The sequence below is a fragment of the Lycorma delicatula genome, chromosome 9 (assembly GCF_047948215.1).
Source record: "Lycorma delicatula isolate Av1 chromosome 9, ASM4794821v1, whole genome shotgun sequence".
NCBI classification, from domain to species: Eukaryota; Metazoa; Arthropoda; class Insecta; order Hemiptera; family Fulgoridae; genus Lycorma; species Lycorma delicatula.
Genome location: NC_134463.1, coordinates 79,889,456 through 79,910,685, shown reverse-complemented (window position 1 = coordinate 79,910,685; position 21,230 = coordinate 79,889,456). Strand labels below are relative to the sequence as shown.

The 21,230-nt window shown below is 30.2% G+C and overlaps 1 protein-coding gene across 1 annotated transcript in view; it reads left to right on the top strand.

The window, feature by feature from the left end:
• Nucleotides 1-8,802: 8,802 nt before the first annotated feature.
• Nucleotides 8,803-21,230, top strand: part of LOC142330691 (putative inorganic phosphate cotransporter) — a 33,454-nt gene continuing 21,026 nt past the window's right edge. Inside the window, exons 1-2 of the mRNA XM_075376138.1 lie at nucleotides 8,803-8,964; nucleotides 19,672-19,902. Of these exons, the coding sequence (XP_075232253.1) occupies nucleotides 8,803-8,964; nucleotides 19,672-19,902 (393 nt within the window). The remainder of the gene's footprint in view (nucleotides 8,965-19,671; nucleotides 19,903-21,230) is intronic.

Here is a 21,230-nt window from a genome sequence, read left to right as displayed (position 1 = left end):
TGAAGATGAATGGTCAGACTTAGAAGATTAAGGAAGAAAGGGAAAGTTCAACTAATGTATAAAAAAGGGAAGACAGTACGTGGAATAAATAGTGTAAGAATTTTGGCACTAAAGAGGTGGTAACATGGTATAAACGGTAGTGGGGGGGGGGGGAAGAAAGAAAAAGATGTTTTTAAAAAGTGGAAGGAGTAGATGAGTAGATTAAAGAAATCCAACAGAAAGCCAGATCTGCTTACAGGATTTTTCACAAAAATTCAATGATTTAGATAGTTAGATATTTTTTTTGTGAATAAAGTAATTAGAGGTAGGGTAAAAAGGACAATTTCCATAATTAAAAGAATAAAAGAAAAACAATTAGTTTGGTAAGGACACATTCACTTGATGAGTGAGGAGAGATGGTCAAAAAGGGGGAGAAAGGCGATGGATGAGAGAGATGGAGGATGACTGGATGGACAAGAAAATGTAGAGATCAAGATGCAGGATGTAGAGCAATCTGTAGGAAACCCACTTAAAGTAAGGTATAATAAGGTACGATTATTTTTGTTACACCAAAGACTTCACATTCATAAAGTGAACCAATCTTAAATTAGAGCGCTTAAATGTAAACTTATTGGTAAGAATAAATCTTATCAATCGGAATACAACAAATTATGACTGATGTAAATACCCCTGATTGCTGTTAATAGTATCATATGTAATCACATAACCATATATCTTATCCGACACAGAGTCTGATAACCATTCAGACAAGTTTTGACCAAACATAATAGAGGTAATTACCATCACTACTATGATATCTGGAAAGAATAACAAAAATATTTGTACATCCATAGTTAACTATTTCAAATCCATTTATGATTCAATATTTTTACATGTATATACAAAGCACTATATACAAATATTGTAACATTTCAATTTAATATATGAAGCAATGCATTTTCATGGATTTAATGTTTTGATAGCTGCAAACCAAAAATATAGTTTCTTGTATGGAATAAATTAATGTATAAGCAGTTTTTAAGTACTTTTTAAAAGTAACAGTGATATATTTAGCACTTGGGAGAATATGAAATTTTGTCTCTAGGAATACTGAATTAATTCTCACAAATTTATTATTCTTTTCACATATTCATTTTTCATCACTATAAAATGTTGCTTCCCACTAATTAACAGTTTTTTATTTTTAAATTAATTGTAACCTATCTGAAAGTGACTATTCCAAATTATTTTATTTTTTCTTTAGCATTTCAGAATAATATTTTACATGTTTTAGTAATATTAGAAATAAAAAATTTATGAATGAGTAAATGGAGATACACAACTAATCTGCTGTTGACGCCTTCCAAAACTGAGCATGAACAAAGAAGTTTTTTCTTGAGTACAACATAGAGAAAGTAATTAATTATTGCAGTTACAGTAGTTTGCGTAGTACAGGTATATAAAAATTATTGCTGCTCACACAGACCTCCTGTCTACAAAGCCTAGCTTAAAAAAATGCTCTCAAATTTTATCCTTTATGGACACAACCAGGTAGCAAAGTTTCACATCTCTGCCTCTTAGATTCTGAGTTAAAATTCTGGTAAGACTTTGCATTTAAATGTATATACAAATTTTGTGAAATCTGCTGCAATAATTTTTTCATATCCAAAAGAAATAGAGTACAGCAATTATAAGTGGGTTCCAGGCTGTAAGTACAAGTGTAAATAAATAAATTATGGTAATAAACTCTATTGTTATTGGAAGATTGCTTGTACAAAATTCATACACAGTTTTCTAATTATTTTCCATGGAATTTGACTAGATGTAGTTAAGTGCATGTTGCAAAACTGAAGAAATATTATTTTAAAAGGAATTAATTAGTTTTACGGGTATATACAGTCATATTGATAACACTGATACACAAAAAAATGTTATAATGTTTCTCTAAGTGTGATACCATTTCATGAATTGCTTTTTTGCGTACATTACAGATCTGTAAGTACAATTTTTCTACCACCCTTAATTTTAAATAAATTACGCTTCATAAAAAATTAACAGAAAAAATAGTTAAAATCTATAATTTTGCATGGCCATACCTCTGTTAGAATGATCTTGCTGATGCTTTTCTTTTATAAATAGAATCAGGCACATCCCAAATTAATGTCCAACAGTAATCAGCTAGCATATTAGTATTCCACTTCCCTTTATAGCGGATTTCCATCACCGAAATGTCTTGGTAAAAATATTCACCGTGTTCGTCATTTACGTCTCTGAGATTATCCGGGAAAAAATCCAAATGTGAGTGGAGGAAATGTATTTTCAAAGACTGTTACATTCCATAGCTCTGTATGAAGTAAGGAGTTGATTAACAATGTCGTGGTAATTGTCGGATTTTTGTTTGCCAAGAAAATCTTTGCAAACGTCTTTAAATGAAACCCAAGCTGCACATTCTACATCATTTAACACTGAGTTAAATACCTTTGACAAACTCTCTTATTTGAGAACCAACATATATTCCTTCTTTAATTTTTTCTTAACTTACATTTGGAAATTTCTGTCTTCTTCATTGCTTTTACAAAATTTTTCATTAGTCCTAGCTTGATATGGAGAGGGGGTAAAAATATTTTTTTGGGTTCAACTAAGGACTCATGAATAATATTTTTTCCCATAAGTTGTCTCCTTTCTTCCACTCTTTGGTAACATAATATTTATCCCTAGCTCAACTGTTCCATTTGCAAAGAAAACAAATGTACTTAGTGCAACCTAACTGAATGCCTAACAAAATAGCTATAACTTTCAAATCAACACATATGTTCCAGCTATATTTTTAGAATTTATTTTTTCAAGAATGTATTTCATCACATCGTGTGTCTCTTTCAAATTAATACCATAAGTAATTGGTATCGAAGGATATTTGTTACTGTTGTGTACCAGAACCACTTTTAAACTATACTTGGGCAAATCTATGAAAAGGCGCCAGAACTCAAGTTTATGAACTTGTTTTAAGTGCAACGTAAGCTCATCAATATTTGTGCAATAAACCAAATTATTTTCATCAATAAAATACTGAGAAAGTTCTTTTTATCGGCTTCGAAAGCCTGAAATTTTTGTATTTTTTTGAAGTAAATTCCAACCTTGCAGTCTTGATCCTAACAGTTCAGCTTGATTTTTTGATAAATTAAAATACCTAACCAAGTCATTTTATTCACCTAGTGATATAAGATGTGGCTTATTGGAAGATAATTCAAAATTAAAATCATTGTTGTCTTCTTCAGTACTGCCTGATTCTTCATCGCTGCTTTTGGAACACACATTCACTCAAGAAACTATTAAAATAATTTCATTGTGAGGTACAGGCCTGATGGCAGATTGCAATGCAGGATATTTGACAGTATGTTAGAGTTTTAGAAATTCCAGACACAGTTGTTAAACAAAAGTAACAATTGGTTACATGATTCTTTGCTTCACACCAAACCATAGGTACACCAAACCATAGGTACACCAAATGGCATATCTTTCAGCCATCCTCTTAAATATACAGAACAATTACACGATGATATGATTTAATTCTTTGTCTGGTATTGTTTATTTATAGCTTACAAATTATGTTAACAAAGTTAAACAATAAAAAATGAGCTAACAAAATAGAATATATTTTTTAACTATAAATTGGAAAATGAAAAAATCCTTTAACTAAAATTTAAAATTTTTAAAAATAATGGGTGAATCAAAAAACAGATTAAGATCATGTATTGCATGCTAAGAAACAAAAAATTATGTTTATCAGTGTACATTTTATACTAGTACTTTTAATAATCTCTTTTATTTATTAAATATGTTGTTTTTCTTCAATTTTGTTTACTGAAGAAGTTCAGATTTTTTTTTATTAATTGTGACTTTCTAAAAAAAAGAAGAAAAAAACTTTTTGTGTTGTTATTATTAAGGGAATCCAGACAACATAAATATTTCATAATGTGATCAGAATTTCAGTTAGGTGTAATATATACAAATGAATTTAATTATTTTTGCTGTGAATGTTGTTATGATGTAATAAATTATTTTAATGGTTTTGTTTTAATAAAAAATTAATAATGGTAGGCCGAGAAATTTTACGTCCTTGTTGCAGTAAGTAAAATGTTTTTAATTTTGAAATTGCTGTAAGGTACCTCTTGAGTCTTGTAGTCAGTGCATTTAATGAACTGAAATTGAAAAATCACAGAAGCTTAAGAGGTTATCTTTAAAAATGTATCAAATATTTCAATTCTGTTATTTAGGATATGATTTTTATAATATTTTAATGCAAAATGAAGCAAAAAAATATTATAAAAATATTTATAAAAAAAATTCTACAAGACAAAAGTAATTAAGTGCATATAAGTGTGTATGACAACTTTCATAATCATTATATATGCAAAAAAAAGGATTACATTTCAATACCCTCAAACATTATGAAATAGGCACTACGTAAATGAACAAAAAGAATTTAAAAAGAAGATTTTTGACCAGTTTTTAAAAGTATCTTCCTGATTAAAAAAATCAGCATTAACATAATAGCAGGGTGATAACAGTACTAATAAAGATGGTTGCAAGAGCAACTGAACATTTTTTTGAATTATGAAAAATTATTTTTACTTAATTTTGTTTGTTATTTAAATAGTTTTAAACTAAATATGTTATAGAAAAAACAGGAAATTGCTGCCTGCCATTTGTGTTACTAATTAAACAAAACCATTTATTCATTCTTACTTTTTTATTTTTTTTTTTTTTTTAGAGACGCAAATTTAATCCATTTGATGTTTTTAGATGTACAAACTTTAATTTAACATGGAAAGGGATTATGTTGAATGATGAATTTAAATAGTACTCTTTGGTATATTTACATAACATAACCATAAAATCTGAAGATTATGCAAATCTAGACTCTTACTCAGTTAGGTGACAGTAAATAACTTATTGAATTTTACCATATACTTTCCTCTGGAATTACTTATTTTTATTTTATTAATGGATACTTTCAAGTTATATTTTTCTACAATTGAATATTTCAATGAACTACTATCCATAAATCATCTTCAAAATTTGTTCTGATGATTTGGTCATCGGTAAATAATACATTATTAATATAGACTGATATTAACCCCTTATGATGATTCTTTGTTCGTTCTCTTACTAATATCTCACTATAAATATTAAATAAAAGATGTGACATACAGCAACCCTATCTTAAACCTAAATTAGTGCTGTTATTGTTGCTCCTATGTTAAACAACTTACAACTGTTAGGGAGAATGCTCCTTCTTGGACAACCAGCAACCCTATCTTAAACCTAAATTAGTGCTGTTATTGTTGCTCCTATGTTAAACAACTTACAACTGTTAGGGAGAATGCTCCTTCTTGGATCAACCAAACAAAGGCAACATTCAATAAAAAGTGTAAACTTTTCACAGGGAATCTCAATATGACACTCAGGAAAAAACTGATGAAGACAATGTGAAGTACGCTCCTTTATAGTATTGAAACCTGGACACTTGGGGAAACAGGAGAAAGAGAAGAATCATTTGAATTATGGTGTGAATATTAGCAGGATGATGAATATTAGTTGGGTTGACAAGTTACTAGTTTAGGTTTTATCAACAACAAACCTGAAGTCATGCTTTTTGGAAATTATTAGGAAAAGAAGAGCCATATGGATTGGGCATATTCTAAGAATCTATAGCCTAGTTAAGTCCATCCTCGATGTACTGTAGAACAGAAAAATACTAGAGATAAACCTAGGATGGAATATATTAATCAAATACAAAGTGACATAGCTGAAGGACTTTTGCTGAGAATGGCTGACCAAAAATTGTGGATTGATAATTAAGAAATAAAGAAAGGAAAAAAGTGAAGTGGAACTAAACCAAACTATTAAAGACTTATTAAGAATTTCAAGATGTAATTTACTATTAAAGAAATAAGAAATTTCTAACCTTATGTTCTGTTGTTGGCAATTTCCAAAATTTTTGGAAGCATGTCCACATTACAGCATACTATGAAAAAAATATTATGTTTGAAGTAAAAACAGAAGCGAGGCAACTCAATGGGCTATCACCCATTCTATTAAACCTAATTATGGAAAAAATAAAAAGAACACAGAAACAAGAGCTGGTAAAAGAAGTTATAAAAATGATACAATTAGGAAAAGGAAAGACAATCTGGTAATAGATTGTTAGTGTTTGCTGATGATATTGCTTTACTAGCCCAGAATAAGGAGGAAGCACAGCTAATGATCGAGAAACTGCAAGAAGTCATTAGAAAAACTGGCCTACAAATTTCTTATGAAAAAACTAATACATAGAAACTAAACAACCAAAAGGAAGAAGAAATATGGTATCATCAAAAGAGTAGACAAATACTCTTAATACTCCTAATAAAAGAGTAGTACTTAGAAGAATGAATACAGCCTAACAAACTGGATAAAAGAGCAAACATAGAATGCATTAAAAAATTGAAACTAGCATATGGAATTAAGCAAAACAGATACAAAAAATGCAGTATGTCCTACAAAACCAAAATCATATATTACAACATGGTCATCAAACCGGAAGGGCTATTTGCATCGGATTGCCTAATAATCAACAAGAAAGGAAAAATACAAGAAATTGAGAGAAGAGAAAGCAAATACTTGAAAAAATATTAGGACCAAGGAATACAGAAGGTGGCACCTGGAAAATATGGATAAATGAGAGCCTCTACAAACACAGAGACCTTCAAAGACACCATGAGGAAGAGACACGCAAAATTCTATAGACACCTCAAAAGAATGGATGATGACAGACTGACCAAAAGGATTTTCAACCTCCTTACACAGATAAAATCAGTGACCAACTGGGTTAAAGAAATACAAAAGGACCTGCAGGAAATTAAGATTACAGAAGCTATCATACAACATAGAGATGAATTCAGAAAGATAATTGACAAATTTAAGAACTTCAAAGACAAAGATCACAAATCAAGGACAGCCAAAAAGTGGACTAATGAACAGAAGAAGAATCATAGTGAAAAGATGAAAAAGATTTGGGAAGCAAAGAAGAACAAGCTGAACATAAAGTAAATAAGTTCTCCGTGGTCCAAAGAAGACCAAAACGAATATGACTGAATGAATATGTACATTGTTATGGGATTATGAGTCTTGTAGTGGCCCAACAAATTTGTATCATTTTTATTATTATTATTATTATTGTTAATTTCATTTATTTTAACTGTAATATTATGTCTGTTGTAAACTAATTTAATATTATTTCTCCATTTATTAATCCTAGCATACAAATGAAAACTTTAAATGTAATAATTTTATTATTTGATTCAATAGATAAATGAAGAAACCTTCCATCATACTAAGTTGTTTTTCCAACTTTTAAACTGGAAAACTGGACTGCATGATTTTGCTTGATCAGCATGATGCAATGGTTATAAAATTTACATTAAATATTTTCAAATAAGTTTTTTTTAATAATTATATTATTTTAAAAAATGAAGAAAACTGAATAAAATAAAATAAATCAAATAATGAAAGAGTTACTTGGCAAAAGAAGCAAAGACAATGCATAACTGCATGTCACCCTACGTAGTTGAAAATTTTTTTAAATGAGAATTGCATCTTAAAAAGAAGTTATTATTGAACAAACCTTTAGAATTTTAAAAATAACTTCAGCGTATAATGAAAATCAGTTTATACCTGCAAATTAAGCTATGCATCCATGTAAACTTAATTTATAAATTCTACTATTTAAAAAACTTAAATTAAGTACCAAGCACTTACAGCAACTAGCACTTATTTCTTATAACTACAGATATTACAAATTAATTATTCATACTTTATACTTAAGCATATTCAAAGTCGCATTTTAAATTATTATTTTTTTAATCATTTATTCAATTAAGCATCAAGATACAAGCCAGAGGATTAGTCCTTAAATATTTCTTCATGGACACCCCATTTAAACTTTATTTGTACTTAGCCAAAGAGACTTATTATATTTATTCTTATTTCTCTCATTTTTATTTAGTAACTTTATTTATTAAATTATATTTTAATCATTTTTTACATTTAATATTTTACAAGCATACAAACATATGTCAAATACACGCAATATAAAACTCAATTACCTTTTGTACTTGATTTTTTATTAATTATTACAATAAAAGCCTTAATCTGTATTAAGGCCTATTCTGCACTAATTAATCTTAAATTAAATGAAATCAAAGCAATTGCTATATATTTTTTTTCTTTTGTAATAATTAATATTAATCTTGATAATATTAATATTAAATGTTGAAATATGGTGAAATATAGTTAAGAAATATTCATATTTAAAGCTGTTCCAGAAAGTTTGCCGTTATAAGTTTATTATTAAATTATTTGTTTTGAGAACATTCTACATATCAGTACCTGTATCAGACCGGCACCTATCAGGATAATGAATCCACCCAGACAAGAATTCGGTCAATACAGATATATTTTTATTATTATTTAAAAGTTCATTTCACAAACATAATTTCAACACTAATTTTACAATCCTGCGAACAGGACTATGAGCTCAAACATCAAGGGCTGGCCATCTCTTATTCTTTTATTTCTTTTATTAAAATTTTTACCTCAAATCCGATTATATTTATCAATGTAATTTTATGTGAAATTTAATTATAATAATATTTAACATTATTAACTTTAGTGAAATTTTGTGTACCACTGATGTGATTTTATTGAGACTAGTTCTTGAAAAATTAATTCTCTCTGCACCAATTGACAGGTTGTCTGCCTCAGCGGTATGTAATGGGTATCATGGCATTTTTGGGGATTGCCATCTTGTACATGATGAGAAACTGTTTATCAATGGCTATTACTGAAATGGCAGTTCACCATCAGAAAAAGGGTTTAAAGGAATCAAAAGATGCATGTAAAGAGTATGAAAACATCACTCGTACCACAAATGAAACTCGTGGAGTATGTATTCTACTATCCTAATTTTAATTCACTCTATATTTTCATTTTAGAATAATACTGTCTCAGATGATAGTAGTTTAGTGAAAGTAAGATATTCAATTTAAAAAAATATAAGTTATACCGATGGAATTCTTATCTTTAAAAAAAGATTAATTAAGATGTGACTGTCAGTATTAAAGGAAATATGCTTCTGTAAATACTCTGAAAATATTTTTCACTTTGTTTATACTTTTTTTGTATTATAGATGACACGTGTGTTTTTCATACATTTTATGCTAAAATGTTTAAACATTTAACATTAAACATTAAACATAAAAACCAAAGCCTGCTTTAAGCTTTATAAATTGTTATCACTAATTAATGCCATATAGTAATTCTCCAAGAACTTTGACACTTAGAATTGTTTACATTCAAATAAGATTGTTTACATTCAAATAATATAATTCTTCGGACTTAAACATTTTAAATGCCTGTAATGAAAAAGAATTCTACTCTTACTAGGCCCTAAACTATCATTGGTGTATCTAATCTCTATTGTTTCCTTTGTCAAAATTAGTGTGCTCATAAATTTAATCTTGTGTCAAAGTTTGTTGTGTTCATAGCTCTGACCTACATATAAAAAATTTACATGTTCTGGTAGGTGTTATACTCACATAACTTATCATTTCTCCAAAATAGCTTTTTCACAAAAGTTAAACTGCTGAATACATATTCCTGAATGATCTTGTTCGTGAACTCAAGTTTTTCAAATTTAAAAAATTATGTTTGCATTGTAAAGATGAATTTATTCAGTGAAATGATTTTAATAATAATATTTTGTACTTTTTGTTTTTTATAGTTTCAAACACTTTTTATACTAACTTTTTGAATAGAGATTCAATTTTTTTTAAATGAAAAATTGTATTAAAAGAATCTACAATAAATATTTTTTGGAGAAAAAATATTTATTTATTTTTCTCCGCAAAATTTTTTGTGAACGTATTTTCCAAGGAGTAAAACAATAGAATATACTGGGGCTGCAGATAATTACATGAGTGTACTACAGAATAGATATTTCTGATGAAGCAGAACCTTATATTCTAAAACGTCTGGTTGGATCAGCACATCATCTTTTCAATCAGGAAGAACATGGTGCAGAAATTTAAAAAGCATAATATGAAGAGAAAAGCTGATAAGCATTCAGAGTAGTCCACAATACAGATATTGAGCAATGAATAACTGAATAAATAACTATTTAGAAGAAATAACTAAAGGAATCTTGACCCATTTCCCAAAGATACTTTTTTTAAATCTATAGGCAAACACTGTTGATGTTAATTTATGTCATAATTCTAAAACATTATCTTGATCAGGTGATCTTCATGATATACTTTAAAAAAGAATAATCTGATCTGAAAGAAGATTAAGAGGAAGGAAGTGGAAGAGTTAATGGAAGACAAGAGGAATTTTAGAATTGACTTTGTGGATACAATTGTTGGATTCTGGATGGAACCTATGTATGTATAAATCTATATCAAATATGAATTAAGGCATATATATGAAATTACATATATTTATGTATTTCTAAGGAGCTGTTCTGCCTCAATATATTCCAGAGATTTGGAACCAGCATGAAGGTGCAGTAAATGCCCTTCATAAAACAAACAATGTAAGAGAAGAGTGGCACCAAATATTATTGTAATGTGATAGGAAAACAGCACTCTGGTTTATATTCCTCTCATAAGAATTTCAAAAAGAATTTGAGATAATTACTTCAGAACTGAGTTTGGGTTAAAGAGTTTACCTAGAACCAAACAAGAAATGGGCAGATTTTCAAAAGAGAAGTAGAACAAAAGCAAATAAAGGACATGACTTTTTTAATATTTTGAATAATGTTCTATTATTTTATATAATTTTGAGATTTTTATCTTATGCTTAATAAAAATAAAATTTTATAGTTGATCTTTTTTTAATAAAAATTATTATTTTTATTTGGGAAGAATAATATCGTGAAAATGAATTTCAGGAAAAGTAATCTATAATATTTCTTTTGTAAAAATGGTTATTCGAATAACCAATTTAAATACTTACCTTTTTTTTAATTTATATTTGATATCTTTCATAATTAATTAGGAGATTTCAGATACAAACTAATGATCACATTCAATAAAAATTGACATTCACTAAGATATCAAGAAATAATGATTAATAATCTTTATTCAACTACTGAAAGAATAGAATCCAGAATTGTCCTTAACAAAAACTATACTTGTATACAATTAATTCAATAAATTAAATTTTCTTACACATTATATGTATTGAAATATACACATACATGATTATTTATTTTTTATATTTAATGCAATATGATAAAGCAAATGTATGTATGTATTATGTCATAATAATATTTAAAATAAACAGCCAGTTCATAATATTTATGTATGCATACATCATATGTACATACATATATACAACTCAAAATCTGTAACACAATATACTTGACTTAAAAATAACAAAAAAATGTAATTTTAGAGTGGGAAGAACAATCATAATCCAAAAAAATTGAATCTAGAATAGGTATATCAAACTCCTTGTACCTTAGTACAACTACTTTTTATGAATTAAAGATTGCAGTATAAGGCATTTAATAAAAGAAAAACTGATTATAGTCTACTACAATCAGTAGTCTACTATAATATAATAATTTATATTTTTTATATAAATTTACATAATCTAGTTATTATCTATCTTGGCTGACCAAGATTCAAATCCAAAACTTTGCAGATGAAAAGCAAAGACTTTCCATGGAGGTTGGAGAGTGATGGAGTTATATTTTAACTTTTACTGAGTTTTACTTCATAAATATGGAATTTTCATAATTATTACAGAAATTTTTTTATTTAAAAAATTTCAAGATTACCAAATAATACAAGTTGCATTTGATGCCTTGAAAATGTCAGTATGAAATTAATAATTAGCTTAAGTATTCAAAGATGCATTTTAGACCTTGAAGGACAACATAAAAACCACCTATAACAAATAATTACTATATTACATGTTGATGCCTTGAAGGATAAATTGCATTATTTAAATTAACAATATTAATTTATGATGCCACTATACTTTTTATATAGTAAAAAAAAAATGATTTATAAAATAATGAGGTTCAAAAGAACAATGTATTAGTTTTTTTGTGTAAACATCTTAAAAGATTGAATTGCTGTTTATAGATAAAAATAAACTGTAACAAATAAGATTGAAGTGGAATAATTTGTTGAATGAGGTAATAAAATTGTAGTGTGGCTTTTGGGGTACATTTAACTTATTTTTGAAGTCATAAACAGAATGTTCTTTTAGCTCTGAAAATTAAATAAAAATTTTAGTTGGGAAACTTCAGCTGCTGCTGAAATGGGAAGACATCACAATATAATGAAAATAAAAGAAGCCTACTCTCATTTGCTTACTTTTCTTGAGTAACACACTCTTGTTTATTTTAGTTTTTTCTTTGTGTTTGCATGAAAATATATTTTGCGAGGATGAAATATAGAAGGTTGAGTAATGATTGAAAATCTTTGATGGAAAGTCAAAACTTTGAACTGACTGAAGCCTATGGATTTTTAAAAGATATTTGCCAGTACCGAACATTATTGACGTGTGTTGAAAGATATGAAGTGCATTACTTTGTATTACAAGAGATAATTTTCATTTTAGATATTATCAAATAATTAAATCGAGTTTACACCTATGAACAAATAGTTAATAAAAAAAAAGATTTATATGAGGTTATAATTATGCTTGACAATTTCATTCCTAATTGTTTTGAATGCTACTTTGTATAAAATGTTCATGTTTTGTGACTCAGAAAAATTTTTATTTTTTATAATCATTAGGTATCTCCAATATAATTATTTAAAACTCATTTTAAGAGGTTATTTTAACTTTGCAGCAAGAGAACACTATTATTTGGAATGCGATAAGCAAATTGTCACATAAATAAAAAATCACGACACCTGAAGATTGCTATTGTACAGTTGCAGATGCCTGAAATAAACCATCAGAATTTGCATACTTGAATGCAAAAAAGAATTCTCATACAAGGGGGAAGAATATTTCAAACTGATGAGTAAAAAGAAATTCATGAATGCTTCAAGACTAATACTGGAGCTGAAAATACTTTAATAAAAATTATGTTTTCGGCCAAATAGAAGCATGTAATGGATCTGTTTTTTTATAAGATAATTAAAATAGTTTAATAAACATAACTATGTGCAGACAAGCTATATTTCTAATGCTAGATTTATCACCACATTTGTGTGCCAATCAGAAGTAAATAACATCAGAAGTTAAGTATAATGATGTTCAACATTGAAGAAATTTTGTGTGCCTAAGCACAAATTATATTAGCAACTACCTTTCCATACCACCTAATGTCCGATTAAATCTAGAAGAAAATTTTTAGAATTTATCAAAATTTTAATATAAATTTGGAATATTTTTTATAAAAAAATTAAAATTTATTCTTATGTTCATTATTTTGTTCATCATTGTTCATAATTGTAATATTTCCAAAATTAATTTAATTTTTATATGATTTGAATTTATCTGTATAAAAAATTAATTCACTTCCAAACGTGAAATTTTAGTTTTAATCATAATGATTTTCATAGCTGTAATAAACTGTACTTTTTACTATTACTAATTTAATTAAAGTTGATTTTTTAATTTAACAATTGAATTAAAATCTGTAAAACCAATCTAGAGTGCAGATAAGACATTTTAGAAAGCCATGTGAGCCCACCAGGTTGGTTTAGTGGTGAATGCGTGTTCTCAAATCAGTTGATTTGGAAGTGGAGAGTTCCAGTGTTCAAGTCTTAGTACAGTTATTTTTACACGAATTTGAATACTAGATCGTGGATACTGGTGTTCTTTGGTGGTTGGGTTGGGTTTCAATTAATCACACATCTTAGGAATGGTCGAACTGAGACTGTACAAGACTACACTTCATTTATGCTTATACATATCATCCTCAATCATCCTCTGAAGTATTATCTGAAAGGTAATTACCGGAGGCTAAGCAGGAAAAAGAAAGAAAGAAAGCCATGTGACGTTGATATTACAAAATAAGATAAAACAAAAAATCATATGGACTGGAAAAGAAAGAGATTGGAAAGATTTTTAAATTACATGATAAAAAGTTATCGTGCCAGAAACTTTCAAATTGATCTCCTGAAAATTTGTATTTTTTGATGTCATATTCTTCTGATCTCTTATTTAACAAGAATAAACAGTAGTCATTGCATAGTATTTACATACATTTGTACAAAAGCCATTTATAACACGGGATACATAACATAGAGACAAAATACAGGTATAAAAATTACAATAAAAAAAATCCTTCCAGTTAGTATATTCCTTTTGAATAGGTGGGGAGGGGTGGTAATAGCTGGGTACCTCTCCCCATAGTTGGGGTATATGGGTAAATATTGATATTATTATTTGAGTAGTCCTGGCTATCCTTTAAATACTGTATTTACCCACCTTCTGCTGTTATCTGTATTGTGCACCTGCCTTAAAGAATTATAACTTGATTTTATAAGATTATGAGCTCTTACTAAACTGTCGAATGGAGCTCAGTTCATTCAGTGAAGGTTTTTTCACATTCTCTTAATACTATACAGGTTGATGCATGAAACAATCAACATTTCATTAGGTTAATGTGTTGTATATAGGCAGAAGCGACAGCAGTTCATCACATGTGGCATTCACATTGGTGGCATCCAGACTGAGGCTAGAACAAGGCTGAGATAACCCACCGGGTTTGTCTAGTGGTTAATGCGTCTTCCCAAATTAGCTGATTTGGAAATCGAGAGTTACAGTGTTCAAGTCCTAGTAAAGCCAGTTATTTTTACATGGATTTGAATATTAGATAGTGGGTACCGCTGTTCTTTGGTGGTTGGGTTTCAATTAACCACTCATCTCAGGAATGGTCGAACTGAGAATGTACAAGACAAAACACTTCATTTACACTCATACATATCATCCTCATTCATCCTCTGAAGAATTATCTAAATGGTAGTTACCGGAGGCTAAACAGGAAAAAGAAAGAAAAAAGAACAAGGCTGAGATGCCTTTTTCTGAGGTTTTGAATATGACCTCCTGTAAAGCTCATAATGGTTAGGTACGGAGAGGGTGGTATGGCGACTTCAACTACCACAGTGGGTGGGTGTTTTCCCCTATGGGTCAGTTCATGAATACAAAGCTCCTTGTTTGCTTGGTAGGGGTGGCATGAGAATTATCACACATATTTTCAATAAACTGTTGTTTGTTAGATGCTTCCCGGTATGTTGGAAGAAGAGGATTGCTAAATTTTTGTTTAAAAGTGGCGACAAGGATCCTACACTATTAGTTCATCATATAGGCCCATGATGTTACTACTGGTTATTGATAAGGTCTTTGAGATGGTTCTGTCCGTTCACATAAATGAGAGATTAATTTTGTGTGGCTTATTGATGGAGAACTAGTACGGGTTATGTCCTGGAAAAGATACTGAGGATGTACCATACTCCATGTGATGAGTGTAGTGAGGACCAGTGAGATGGAACACATCCTGGGAATTTTCCTAGATATTTCAGGGGCGTTTAACAATTGTTATTTTTGGAGTGTTTGAATACAGATTTTGGGTATCTGTGTTTATTGGTGGTTGGGTTTCAATTAACCACACATCACAGGAATGGCCAACCTGAGACTACAAGATTAGATTTCATTTACATTCATACATATCATCCTCATTCATCCTCTGAAGTAATACCTTACGGTGGTTCCAGAGGGTAAACAGAAAAAAAGAGAGCTATGAAGTAGATAGAGGGTAAACAGAAAAAAAGAGAGCCATGAGGTAGATAAGACACTTACCAAGGGGTGTTCCCAGGGTAGCATGATGGGTGCTTTTTTTTGTGGGTGGTATAGTTTGTCTTCTGCAGCTGCGGTTGCCCAGCGGGTGTTGCATTGTGGCATATGTTGATGATGGGCTCCTGCTGGTCGAAGGATGCTTGCCGAGGGAGGTTGAGTTCCAAGCCACTCAGGCTTACAGGATACTTTAGCTGTAGGAATCATCAACATAGGATGACCTTTTGCTCGGAGAAGACCATTATGATGGTCCTCAAAGACCATTTGATACTGAGGCGCAGATTCATGTTTTGATGGCAGGCCGAGCAAAAAATACGTTTAGGCTCAAAAGTACCTCGGTGTGTTTCTCGATGAGAAAATGCAATTCAAGAAGCATACATTGCGTTGAAGGCCTGTAATGGCTTCTTTGGTATTCAGCGTGAGGTCAATCCTGATTGGGGTGTTAATTTTAAGATCATGAGTATCTTATATAAGGGCGTCTGGGAGGCAATTATACTAAATGCGGCGCTTGTGTGGGTGGATTTATTGTTGAGGGTTCAACGCCTTATAATTTAACGTACGGTAGCGGGTGGCTACCGTACGATTTCACATGAGGCGATCATGGTGACTGCGGGCGTGAAACCGGTAGACATGATTGTGTCAGAGCGGCAACAGCGTTATGCTCTGGGGGTACAGGGTGGCATGGCAACCGCAACTGTCACATGGTGGGTGTCTTCCCCTACGAGGTCAGTTCATGAATTTTAGTTTCTTCTCTTTCCGACTACTCTTTTTGTGTATCTTTCCAAGATGCCTGACAAAGGAAGACTGACCGTTGAACAGCGCGTAAAGACTGCTTATATTTTAATGAAACGGAAAGTGTAGTGCTTACACTAAGACACATTTGTGTTGTGCACATTTTCAAACTCTGTGGTCGCCCTCGTTTAAAACAATACGTAGACTTTACGAAAAATTTAATTGTGATGGTTCAGTATTTGAGAGTAAGCGCGAACGGCCTGCCGATGTTCGTTCTTCACAGAATATCGAAGCTGTCAGAGCAGCGTTGCTGAGGAGTCCGGGCAAATCAACAAAAAAACAAACAGCAGCACAACTTAGGATTTCTAGGCGATCTGTGCAGCGAATTTTAAAAACTGATTTGCGTTTGTATCCGTACAAAATAACAGTGTTACCTAAATTAACGGTTGACAAAAAACATCAAAGAATGGCATTCGCTGAACGGGCTGTGAACGGAGACATATTGTTGAACAATGTTTGGTTTTCAGCTAAGGCACATTTTCACCTAGACGGGGTCGTTAAGAAACAAAATGTGAGTTTTCGGGCTTCCGAAAATCAACACGTGCTTCATAAAAAGATGCATCACGTCCCAAGAATTACGGTATGGGCCGCTATCTCAAGTCTTGGGGTAACAGGGCCGGCCATTCCTTTTTGAACAGATAGTGAACAACGAACGTTATCTAAACATGCTACGTAATTTTGTTCCTCAGCTTATTGCAAAAGGGTTTCGATTAGAAAACGAGTGGTTCATGCAGGATGGAGCCAGACCACACACAGCTGAAGTTGTTTTAGATTTTCTGCATGAAACTTTTAACGCAAATGTAATTTCAAACCGATTTCCTAATCTTTTTGTGTGTGAACAGAACTGGTCCCCAAACAGCCCTGATTTAAATTCCTGTAGTTATTTTCTTTGGGAATTTCTAAAGGAAAAAATTTTCCTTAACATCCTCACACAGTGATTGAACTGCAAGTGGTGCTCTCGAGGCGTGCAACGAGTAACTGAGGATATGTGTCGTCAAGTAAACAACTTAAGAGTTCATGCTGATGAAGTTACTAAAATTGATGGTGGATATATTGTACATGTGATAAGCAGAACATTATTTATGTATTGCCATTCAAATAAATATTTTTTAACAAAACCAAATGTTGGATCATTTGGTGCACTACTCTGTATGATTGTTATGAGGATTGGGATGTTCTTTAAGAGTACTATTTGAAGTTTCTTTAACATTTTCTTTTGTATTTTGAATTCTTAAAAAGTTTTTTTTGTGTTAGTGATATGTAAAATATTCTTTGCCATTCTATCTTCAGGATGTTATGAATTAATTTTTTAAAGAAGTGCAGTAAAAAAAAAATGGATTACAGCATTGTTTAATTCATTTGAATACAGCCTCCTTTGAATTCATATAAAAAATTTAGGTGTATTTAAAACTAATAATTTTTTTTTAAATAACCAATATCTTTCTTAGTCATTGTATGATCCCAAAAATAGAAAAATTAATAGAAAATAGACATAGATAATGTCAAATTGAAAAAAAAAAGAATAATTTTTACCAAAATCAATTAATAAGGTATCAGATGTCTGCAATTGGTCCTGGATTCGAATCCCAGTTAGGTATGGTATTTTTTACATTCTACAAATTTCCATTTGGGCTAATGATCATAGCAACAAAATAATTTGGGCAGCTATATCATTATCTAGTTACATCAATAAAAATGAAATGAAAAAAGATGCTGAAAAGTATTTTTTTATTAATCGCACATTGGGCTCATAGTTTCTTTCCCAAAAACCATTTAACTGATTTTCATGAAACAAAGTAGCTGACAAATTAAAAAAAAAACATAATAATTTTATTAATATCCAATTTCTTAACATTAATGAAGATAAACTCATTGAATAACTAAGTTTGCATTTTATCCTTTTCATAAAAGTAGGCTATTTTTGGAATTTCTTGCTCAGGATATACTTTAATGAATTCAGACATTACAATTGAAAACTAAGCCATAAAGCTATAAATGCCCTTTTATTGATTATAGAAATAACGAGTTTTTCTAAACAGGTATTTTATTAAAATTCTGTGATTAATGCTATAAGATATAGGATTGAAGATCTGGTTGTATATCATTTGGATTGAGATTTGATCCTGGTAAGGCTCTTAACACTTTTTCACCAAAAATATGTGCAAAAGCATGAGCAACTTTAACGGCCTGAACAGCATCAAATAATTTAGTTGCCTTATTGGATAAAATTAAGTAAAGTTAAAGGTTTTCCATTATTTTCTTTACGTAGTTGAATATACTATTGCACAAAAGCATGACAAACACTTGAATTCCCAGAGTTATATAACCCTACAATGATACTTTGCCTCATTACATCAAACAGACCGTCAGATATAGCAACTGTAGTCGATTAATCTTATATCTAAAGTGCACTGAACACAACAATGATTGAAGACTGAAACAAATAATATAAAGCAATAAACACTTTCTGTTGTGAATAATTCAATCTGCTAATATAATGTAACATATCAATCTTTTTGGTACTTAAGTAAAACATATGTGTTCGGTATTTATGTAGTGTAGAGAAAATTAAGTCCTCTGACTATTTTGTGTTATCTTTTTTTTCTTCAAAATTAACCTAAATATTTGATGTCAAAATATCATATCAACATAAATATCAGATATAAACATCATATAACTGGATAGTTATCAAAACTGAAATTATAATGCAATATTGCTCAAAAATTTCTGTGACCAATAAATCATTAAGAGATTTGCTTTAGCAGTCTTAAAATAGTTGTAAAACTAAATACTGGTGTTGCAAGATGACATATAGAAATATTATAGAGTTTATAATAAAGGACAAAATGATATAATTTCAATAATAAACACTGATTTCTTGGGAAGAAGTAATAAAATTTGAATTTTTTCTATTTAAATATGACATATAAATCCTGAAAAATTTCATTTCTAAATAAGTAGCATTACATTTACTTGTAAATATTAATTCATTATTAAAGATATGTTTATTTATTTATTAATGTTTATGCATAGGGTGCATTTGATTGGAGTGAGGAGGTGCAGGGACACATATTAGCTTCATTTTATTATGGTTACATCTTTACTCAAATACCTGGTGGACTTTTGGCTGACTGGTTAGGTGGTAAGCAAGTTTTGGGTTTTGGTGCACTAATTACTGCTATATCCACACTTTGTTGTCCAGCATCTGCAAATATTCATTATAATGTTCTCATTGCTGTACGCTTTCTTGGAGGACTAGCATCGGTGAGTTAAAATTTAAAAAGAAATGACAATAGTGAAAATTTATTAATATATATGCCTGCATGGAAGCTAACATTAATAACAGAGAATAAATATTTTGGAAAAATAACATAAGTATAGAATACTATAAATTAATAAATAAACAAGTACATTAAGAATAATGTATTGAATGGGTTAACAGGACTATTTTAGTTCTAACTTATTTAATACAGTAAAAGAAGGTAGTTTTACTATTATCAATACACATTTATACAGGTTGGTTTTATGTAAAGTTTTAAGATTAGAAAACATAAGACTGTGATATCCAAATCATTCTATAATAGTAATTTTATCTCACCTTTGTGTTTTGGAAGTAGTAACCATACACTTCACACTTTTATTATGTAACGTATGTGTATTTAAGTACAGGTGGTGCAGAGAAATGGGAAAATTTAAAATAATTAGAAAAATGAAGTAAAGTTACTAACTATTTGATGTTGAAAATATGTTTACAAGAGTGGAAATTTCAATGTACATTACTTTTTTAAAATTGCTTTACTTAAGTGTTGTCCATTTTTGTGTACACATTCAGTAAGTCAATTCTGAAAATTTGTGCGGTGCAATGTGTTCTCAGAGATGTTTGTGATTTTCTCTTTAATTTGTGTTTTGAGCTGGGCAAGGTTTCTCGGTCTACTGTGATACACAGTAATCTTCAGATGTCTCCATAAGAAGTTGCTGACTGAAAGGTCTGGAGCCTGGTGCAGCCAAGTGATGTTAGCAGTCCGTAAAATTATGCAATCCTCAAACAAATGTGTGAAGTGATTCCATCCTGTTGAAACCAGGTTTTCTGAAGATTTGGAAGAGATTGGAGCCTTGGAGCAAAAAATGTCTCTAGCATGACCACATAACGTTGAGACGTCACAGTGACAGCAGAGTCAGTTTCATCTTCAAGAAGTAAGGGTCTATCACCCACTAGATAAAGCTGCACACCATATAGTAAGTTTAGCACTGTGTAACAGATGCTGCTGGTGAAGAGCAGGGTTTATTTGTGTTTATTTGTGATATTCTGCTTACGCATGTATACACTTAAGTGAAAATGTGCTCCAAAGATTTTCAATAAAGTTAGCATTCTCACTGATTTTAGACAAATAGTTATTCAAAAAATTGCAGATCCCATACACAATCGTTAGGTTTCAGTTGTAGAATAATTTGAATGAGTATTCTTTACACGTTCGACGTCCGAGCTCCAATGGGCAGTTTTTTGCACCGAATGGCAAGAACTCCTTACTATTACAGGTTCTAACGACATCAATGTTTCTGGTGTACGTACAACAATACAGTTTTTACATTTT